Here is an 8,290-nt window from a genome sequence, read left to right as displayed (position 1 = left end):
TTAGAAAATATAATTGATTTGGCAGGGCGCGGTAGCTCATGCCTGTAATCCCAGCACTTTGAGAGGCCGAGGCGGGCAGATCGCCTGAGGTCAGGAGTTTGAGACCTGCCTGGCTAACTTAGTGAAACCCCATCTCTACTAAAAATACAAAAATTAGCCGAGCGTGGTGGCGGGCGCCTATGATCCCAGCTACTTGGGAGGCTGAGGCAGGAGAATCGCTCGAACCCAGGAGGCAGAGGTTGCAGTGAGCTGAGATCACGGCACTGCACTCCAGCTTGGGCAACAGAGGGAGATCCGCCTCAAAAAAAAAAAAAAAAAAAAAAAGAAAGAAAGAAAAAATAATAATTGATTTAAACAGGAAACTAGTGAGAAGAACAAACAACAGGCTGCATGGATCCAGTGCTGGGCCCGGGGTCAGAGGACAGAAACTGCGAAGGGCGGTCTCAAGTGAGGCTGCCGATTCGGGTCCCTGAAGGCCTTGCACCAGGGCACAGAGGAGGCTAATGGCTGCAGGAGGGCCCTGTGACCTCATGCTTCTCCTCACTTCACCTCCTTCCCTTGGCTTCCACGCTTCCATTGCTTCCGACCTCGGTGTCTCCGTCTTCTGTCTCCTCCACTGGCTCTTCTTCCCAGCCTTTCTGTGTCAGAGGCTCCTGGATCCAGCACGGGTCTCATCCTCTTTCCTTCCTGCCTTCTCGTGGCTTTAAATGGTCTCTAGACGTGGGCGGCGCCCAGATGTGAGCTTCAGCCCAGACTTCTCCCCTGCACTCCAGCCTCGCACCCAGAAGCTCACCTGATTCATGGATTTGGATCTCCCATACATCTTCAGCTTAGCGCGTCCAAAACGGACTCTTGTTCTCCCCCAAATCTTCTATGCCCCAGGTCTTCCGTATCCCAGGGGATGGCAAATCATTCCTCCAGTTGCCCAGCTGGAAACCCTGTGGTCATCCTTGATTCTCTCTTTCTCTCACACCCCATATCCAATTTTCAGACAATCCTGTTGGTCCTACCTTCAAAGCATATCCAGAATTCGGCCACTTCCCACCACCTCACTCTATTGCCCTCGGCCTGCATCATGGCAATGGCCTCCTACCTGGTCCCCACCACGCAGCAGCAGAGAACTATTTTAAAATGTGAGATCCTGTCACTATCCTGCTCCAAGCCCCTCCAATGCGTCCCCACCTAGCCCAGAGGAAAAGCCACAGGCCTTACGGAAGCCGGCAAGGCCCTGCTCAATCCGCTCCCCTGTGCCCACTATCTCTGACCGCAGCTCCCGGCTCCGGGTCCCCTCAAGGGTCACAGAACACACCAGGGTCCCTGCCTCAGGCACAGTCCCACCTTCGTGGCCCCTCATCTCCTTCAAGCCTGAAAGCCTCGCTCCTCCCCGCCTCCCCAGGGCCTGCCTGCTTTACCTTCCAACCAGCCACACCATTTACTTTTGTATTGCCCGTTACCCCAACTAGGAAGGCGAGGAGTTGCGTCTGTTCTGTTGACTGCCCTGTCCCCGGCGTCTGGGGCCGCGCCTGTCCGAGGGTCAGGTCCGACGCTGGGCATGTGGGGACTCAGTGAGCAGACCCTGGGAAAGACGGTAGCTCGGGAAGGACAAGTGGGGGCCGTCGCGGTGGAATGGTGCCCGGGGCCGGCCCGGGGCGCGCGACTGCACGGGCAGCGTGGGGCGGCCGCGCGGGGAAGTGGCGCCCGGGAGGCTGCGGGGCACGGACATCGCGGAGCCCCAGGGACTGCCGCCGAGGGGACCGCGGGAGCCGCGAGGGCAAGAAATCCTAAAAGCGCGCGGCAGCGGTGGGCCAGGAGAAAGGACATTCCGGAGATGGCTCTCGGGGGAAGCCACGGGACTCTGGCGTGACAGCCTGCGAGAACCGAGAGGTGAGACGCGCGACCGGGGAGCGCGGGGACCGGCAGAGGCGCCCCCGCTGGGCGAGCGCAGTGGCAGCGCGGGGCGCTGGGGCCGGAACAGCGGGCAATGTGGGCACGGGGCGCGGAGGCCTGAGTGAGCGAAGAAGGAGGCGGCTTCACGGCCGGGGCTCGTCGCGGAGGGGATAGCCGGGGGCGGCGGGGGCGGCAGGGGCGGCGGGGGCGGCGGAGGCGGCGGCGGGGCGCGAACGGGGGCGCTCTTGGTGCGCGCGGAGGTTAGCGGGTGCGCGCCGCAGCCGCCGCGCTCCCTCTCCAGTCAGGGCAGGCGCGTATGGCCGCGAGCCGGGCGCGCACTCCCGGGTGCGCAGTCCCGGGCGCAACCTCGCGGAACGCGCGGCCCTCGCCCCCCGCCCCGCGCCGCTCGACCCCGTCAGCCCCGCCCCGGCGCCCCTTTCGCCGACCAATCAGGAAGCGCGACCGGCCTCCCGGCCCCCGAGGCCCCGCCCCCAGCCGGCGCATCGCCAGCCAATGAGCGGCCGAGCCCGGCGCCCAGTGCGCGCAGCCAGCGCGGAGCCGGCTCAGAGCGAGAAAAGCAAACCCAACCCGTCGGGGCCGCCGCTCCGGACCCGCAGCCGCCGCCGCCTCCTCCCCCCGGATCGGGTGTACTGTCCCAACCCGAAAGTCCAGTTCTGCGGCCCGGCAGCGGCGAGCGGGCGCGATGACACAGGAGTACGACAAGTGAGTGAGGCGCAGGAGTCCGGCCGCCGCGGGGGGGCCGCGCTGAGGGGCAGCACCTGCAGCGAGCGAGCCGGGCGCAGACCCGAGGCCGCGCGGGCAGCCGGGCGCGGGGCGCGGGCCGGGGGCCGCTGTCCACTCCACGTCGTCACGGCCTCTGCCCCTTAGCCCTGCCCGGCTCTTTGTTCGGTCGGAGCCTCGGGAGGAGATACCCTGTCCTCGGGGAAACTCGACACCGGAGGGTTCACCCTCCTCCCCGGCCAGGTTGGGTCCCCTCGGGCGCGCACCTTGGGGTCCGGGTCTCCGGCGCGGTCGGGTGCGGCGCGAGGTCGGGGCGCAGCCAACGCCCCCGGGCCTCCCCGCCCCCCTCTCCTGCCCGGTCGGCCTTGGGAGCCCGGTGGGGCTCGCGCCGCGTCGGGACAGGTGGACTTCTCCAGGTAATCTGTGGTCTCAGGCTCGTCACTCGGCGACCTGCTGGAACCTCCAAAACAGAAATGTAGGGAAAGGTTGAAGTGCCCCGATGTCCGGGCGTTTTCTTTTCACTGGCTGGCGGTATGAGTGGGAAAACGGCTGTAGGAGTTATTTTGCCATTTGCATCATTGATGGTAATTACAGATTACCGTGTTTTTAGTGCTGGAGAGAATCAAGAGGATAAAACTTTGAAATCCGGGTGTTAAACGAGAAAGTACTGTACAAGCTAATATGCTTTTTAGAGTTTGTGATTTAAAAGCGTATTTCGACAAATGTAAGATGGTAATGTAATAAGGCATGGGGGATTAACTGGGCGAGGGAGATTTCTATATTTTCTTTGCAGCTTTTCTGAAAATATAAAATTGTTCTAAAAATTTTAAAAACTTACTAAAGAAAAAAAAGGGAAATCGCACCAGGCCAGTCAGTATATTTCAGATCAGTAAGTTTAAGGCAGATAGGTACCCCTCCCAGTTTCTTAGTTATTTGTGAAGGATCGGTTTTTGTCATTGTGTTCTTTTTCTGGATGAGATAGATATTTTGTATGGAGTATCTTAAATGGATTACTCTTGTGTTGTAGAATATGCAGTTAAATTATTGCCTGAAACATATTTCAGAAGTCTGAGAGATCGCCGACGCAGAGTTTAAGGCTCACCTGAAAGTGATGATGAGCCTTCGACGACTGAAGCCTGCTTCCTGACTGTCATGAGGAAGTAGACTAAGAAAGGCAACTGGTTTTGTGTTTATTTCTTGACGTATAGTTTAGATAAGACAAATTTTCCAAAGCTAACATTTTGGCCGTAGGCAGGCTTTGGAAATATGAAACACCTTCAGGGTGATTCCAAACATAAAGCCATTTCTCTGTTTTCTATTGCTTGTACAAATTTGGGATGTGGGTGGGAGAAGAAGGGAAGTTGAAAACTAGCATTAAGGGAATTGAACAGCCAAGTGCTGTCATAGTCTTCTGGAAGTAGCTATTACGCTATTAATTATAGCTTAGCAGTACACCAGTAAATCAGTCCATGGCACCAGCCGTTCAGTAGCTGTTGTACTCTGGTCCTGATGGCTCAGGGAATGGCACTTTGTATATTTCTTTATTTTCTTCAAAGTTGAGATTTGTGTAAGCAATCTTCCCCATTTTTAGACAAATGATCTGCTTGCTTTGAACAGCCTTTTATGTTTGTTTTGTGTTAAAATAGTATACCAGCTCAAGACCTTCTTACCAAATGTAACATTTATGCCAAAACGTGAGTAAAAACATTGGCTTTCAAATAACACTTCATTTTGACTGAGGATACACTGTTGGATTTTTTTCCCCTTTTTTGAAGATGTTCTCCTTTTTCTAAATCTGTATCTGTTCTTAAAGGCCCTGGGTGACTCCCAAACCCTAACCTTTGTTGATTACTTGAAAAGATAATCAGTCTTTCTACATTCACTTTTAAAATAGGTAGGTCACCTTTAGGCCATTTACATATTTCATTTGTGTGTTGCAATGAGAGCCGGTCCTTCAATTTGCTTGTTAGAATTGTAATAATTCAGAGGAGTTCCAAACATTTAAAATTTATTTTTCTCCTTGAAAATAAACTGCTTTGTTTTGCTAGAGTCAGCGTTCCATTTTTTCTCTTTATTGACTTATTAAATAGTACCAACCGAACAGTTGTTGAGACTGTTTACATTTCAAGTTTTTGGAATTAGTAATGTTTGCTTTAATCTTTTAAATTAAATCTTCTATAAGGTTTCACTAAGATCGCCACTGATTTTTTTTGGATTTTTCCCACCAAACTACAGTGTTAAAATGAAACAGTTCTTGTGCAGTGTGGAAAACTAGCAAAGATTTTTTTAAAAGCCAGATTTTCCCACCTATTTTTTTTTAAAATCTTTTTGTTCAGTGGCTTCATTTGTTGTTGGATATTCTTAAGTGTTTATCTCTAAGATAAACAGTTAACTCCCATGCCAGAAAATTATGCCTCTTTATTGATTTACAGTCCCCTTTGGCCACATTCCATGCTCAATCTGCTGGTAATCAGTAGAATATTCTGGCTTTCTCATATACCCCGGAGGATTGCGTGAAGTATCCCTTTTTCTTTCTGCTGCTTCTCCCCTCCCCACTGTGTTCAGGTAGGAATTTTTAAGGCATGGCGGCCACGGTAGAAAGAGGGAATAACATGTAGCAGTGTGATGAACGGCACATGCTCTTCTCAAGAGGGGACAGTCCTGATTGTGTGTTGGAAGAGAACAAATATTCTCTTTTCCTTACTGTGTCCTTGTGTTTGTTTATGGAAAGTATTTGAATAACCTGGCATTTTCTCGGGGATGGTTTTGTTTCACTTTTTTGCCAAAAAGTATACCCTGGGTTCCACGTGTAGGTGAACTGCCAGTTCGCTGGCTGCCTAGATACTTTACGTCTTACTGTGGGACCCATTGGTCTGCACCTATGTGGTTTGTCTTCTGGTCTTGTCTTAATTTGACTTCCTAGGGTCATTGATGAAACAATAGGCTATTTTATGGGAATGTCAAGGAATTGGTAGCTTATGATGCCTTGCAGTAGAAAAGTATGTGTTTTGTTTTTTTTTAATTTCTCTGAAGCAAACGGCCAGTGTTGGTTCTTCAGAATGAAGCACTTTATCCACAGCGGCGGTCCTACACTAGTGAGGATGAGGCCTGGAAATCCTTCCTGGAAAACCCTCTCACTGCAGCGACCAAAGCGATGATGAGCATCAATGGAGATGAAGACAGCGCCGCTGCACTGGGCCTGCTGTATGACTACTACAAGGTGGGTTTGCCTGCCTTTAAAACCCTTAACAGCAGTCTCCAATGCACTTGATTCAGCAGCATATAAAACAGTCATTTGCTGGTAGAATGCCATGCAAGTTGCTTCTGTAGTGACTATAAATAGTTTAATGAGTACTTTGACTTACTGTGGTTCAAAGCTAAAAATCTGTGATTGTAGAATCAAAGGGTTGTTTTTAAAACATGCAAAGCGGTCAGCTGCTGTGGCTCTATCCAGAAGGTGAAGCTACCATAAAAGAAGATGCTAGATGTGCCTTCTTGGGTTTGAGCATCTCACTGAAGGTGGTTCTTAGTGCCATGGAAAGTGGGCAGGGCTCATTTACCTTTCACCTTTATTCCTGGGTAGTCAGGATTATTTCCTTTCCCTAAATGATACTACAGAGCCTTTGAAATCATATTCTGTAGTCTAGGACTGTCCAGTTCCAAGACCAGGATATGTTTTGTTGCCTGTTTCTAGAGATTTGGAGTAGTCTTAATTAAATATAATCTATACTCTGCATGGAATTTTACATGATTTTCATTATCTGTAAATGACACTACTGATTTGTCTCATTATCATTGTCCTGATAACACTAGCTGCCACTATTATGCTAGACATGTTACCAGCCTGTGTGCGACTTCTCACTCAGAGGTCACAGCTAGGATGTGTGCATCTGGGGCCCTAGTCTGGGTCATGGCCGAGGCCACTGTCTTTCTAATGCAGCATGCGTACCGCTCTCCTTCTGGATTCACCTCTCCATTCTTCCTTCTGACCAGGAACACACATTTGGGGGTGGCTACGTCTTTAGGGTGCTACTTAAAACAGCAGACTGAGTTGAAGCACAGCTTTGCCACGGGGCCTTTGTCTCATTGTCACTCTGTGTGACTAACTTGTGTAATCATTGTGTTGTCATCAGTACCTGTATAAAAACAGGATCTGTTTGATTACCAGAAGCTTCTTAATGACAGTATCTTCTCATGAATGTAGTTTATATTTTTTAAAGTTTATTTTTGCTATCTTTTTGTTTTAAAAACTTTCAAACCTACATAAAACTTAAAATAAGAGGATAATTAATTCCTGAATACCTTTACCTAGAATCGCCAGTTGCTAGCCATTGGCTACATTCTGGCACTGTATTCTTTCCTTAATATAAGAAATACAGAGGTGAAAGAAGCCTAGGAGATAGTTTTATTATTAAAATTAGGGTGATTAGCCTGAGCAACATGACGAGACCCCTTCTCTACCAAAAATAAATAAATAAATAAATAAATAAATAAATAAATACAGAAATTAGCCGGTTAGTACACATGCCTATAGTTTCAGCTACTTAGGAGGCTGAGGTGGGAGGATCACTTAAGCCTGGGAGTTGGAGGCTGCAGTGAGCTGAGATCATGCCATATCACTACACTCCAGCCTGGGTGACAGAGACAGACCCTATCTCAAAAAAAAAAAATGGGGTGATTATTTCCTAGTATGAGGCCATGTGTCTAAGTTGGGGCTGAGGAATTGAGGTAAGCTCTTTTTTCTTTGAATATGAGCAGAAACTTGTGTAATAACTAATGATGCTAGAAGAAACCCTTACCAGGGAAACATAGCCATGAAGAGTTCCTTTGAAGTGGAAATTATTATATATCTGTTCTTATAGCTTGTTTTATTGACTTACTATAAATTAAGTTCCTAAAACATTAATTACAAAGTTACATATTTTTAACTGAAACTTTTGAGAATGGGAGAAACTTGTTGGTACAAGTTTCGTGCCAGAAAGACCCGTGTAATAATACTAGGTATACTACTCCTGTGTCTCATAAGCATATAATTCCTCATGTCTGTCCATGAAGGGTGACAATTTTAGTGGTACTTACTTGTCAGACTTCTTGTGATAGGTGTAAATTTATTTTCTTCTTCTTCTTCTTCTTCTTCTTTTTTTTTTTTTTTAATAGAGGCAGAGTCTCACTCTTGCCCATGCTGGAGTGTGGTGGTGCAATCATAGCTCACTGCAACCTCAACCTCCTGGGGTTGACTGATTCTCCTGCCTCAGCTTCCTGAGTAACTAGGATTACAGGTCATGCCTGGCTAATTTTAAAATTTTTTGTAGAGATGGAGTTTCACTATGTTGCCCAGGCTGGTCTCAAATTCCTGGCCTCAGGTAATCTTCCTGCCTTAGCCTCCCAAAGTATTAGGATTACAGACGTGAGCCACTGTGCCTGGCCTATTTTCTTTTTCAAATAAACTGAATTATTTGTTTCAGGTCTTTGGCTGTATAAGCATCAGTCATTATTACATAATAATTTTGATAAAGCTTGAAAAGCATATTGTCAATATATGAAGCAGTATTTTTTTTTTTTTTTTTTTTTTTTGATACAGAGTCTCGCTCTGTCGCCCAGGCTGGAGTGCAGTGGCGCAGTCTCAACTCACTGCAACCTCTGCCTCCTGGGTTCAAGCAAT

At 48.7% G+C, this 8,290-nt stretch overlaps 1 protein-coding gene across 2 annotated transcripts in view; it reads left to right on the top strand.

Moving 5' to 3' along the window:
• Positions 1-2,425: 2,425 nt before the first annotated feature.
• GRHL1 (grainyhead like transcription factor 1) overlaps positions 2,426-8,290 on the top strand; it is a 49,973-nt gene continuing 44,108 nt past the window's right edge. The window contains exons 1-2 of one of the 2 annotated variants that reach the window (XM_054474416.2): positions 2,426-2,610; positions 5,662-5,848. In XM_054474416.2, the coding sequence (XP_054330391.1) occupies positions 2,591-2,610; positions 5,662-5,848 (207 nt within the window). In that variant the 5' untranslated portion in view covers positions 2,426-2,590. The remainder of the gene's footprint in view (positions 2,611-5,661; positions 5,849-8,290) is intronic. The other variant, XM_063648976.1, reaches the window with a different exon arrangement.

This window comes from Pongo pygmaeus, chromosome 12 (assembly GCF_028885625.2).
Source record: "Pongo pygmaeus isolate AG05252 chromosome 12, NHGRI_mPonPyg2-v2.0_pri, whole genome shotgun sequence".
NCBI lineage: Eukaryota > Metazoa > Chordata > Mammalia > Primates > Hominidae > Pongo > Pongo pygmaeus.
This window is presented reverse-complemented; position numbering and strand designations above follow the sequence as displayed.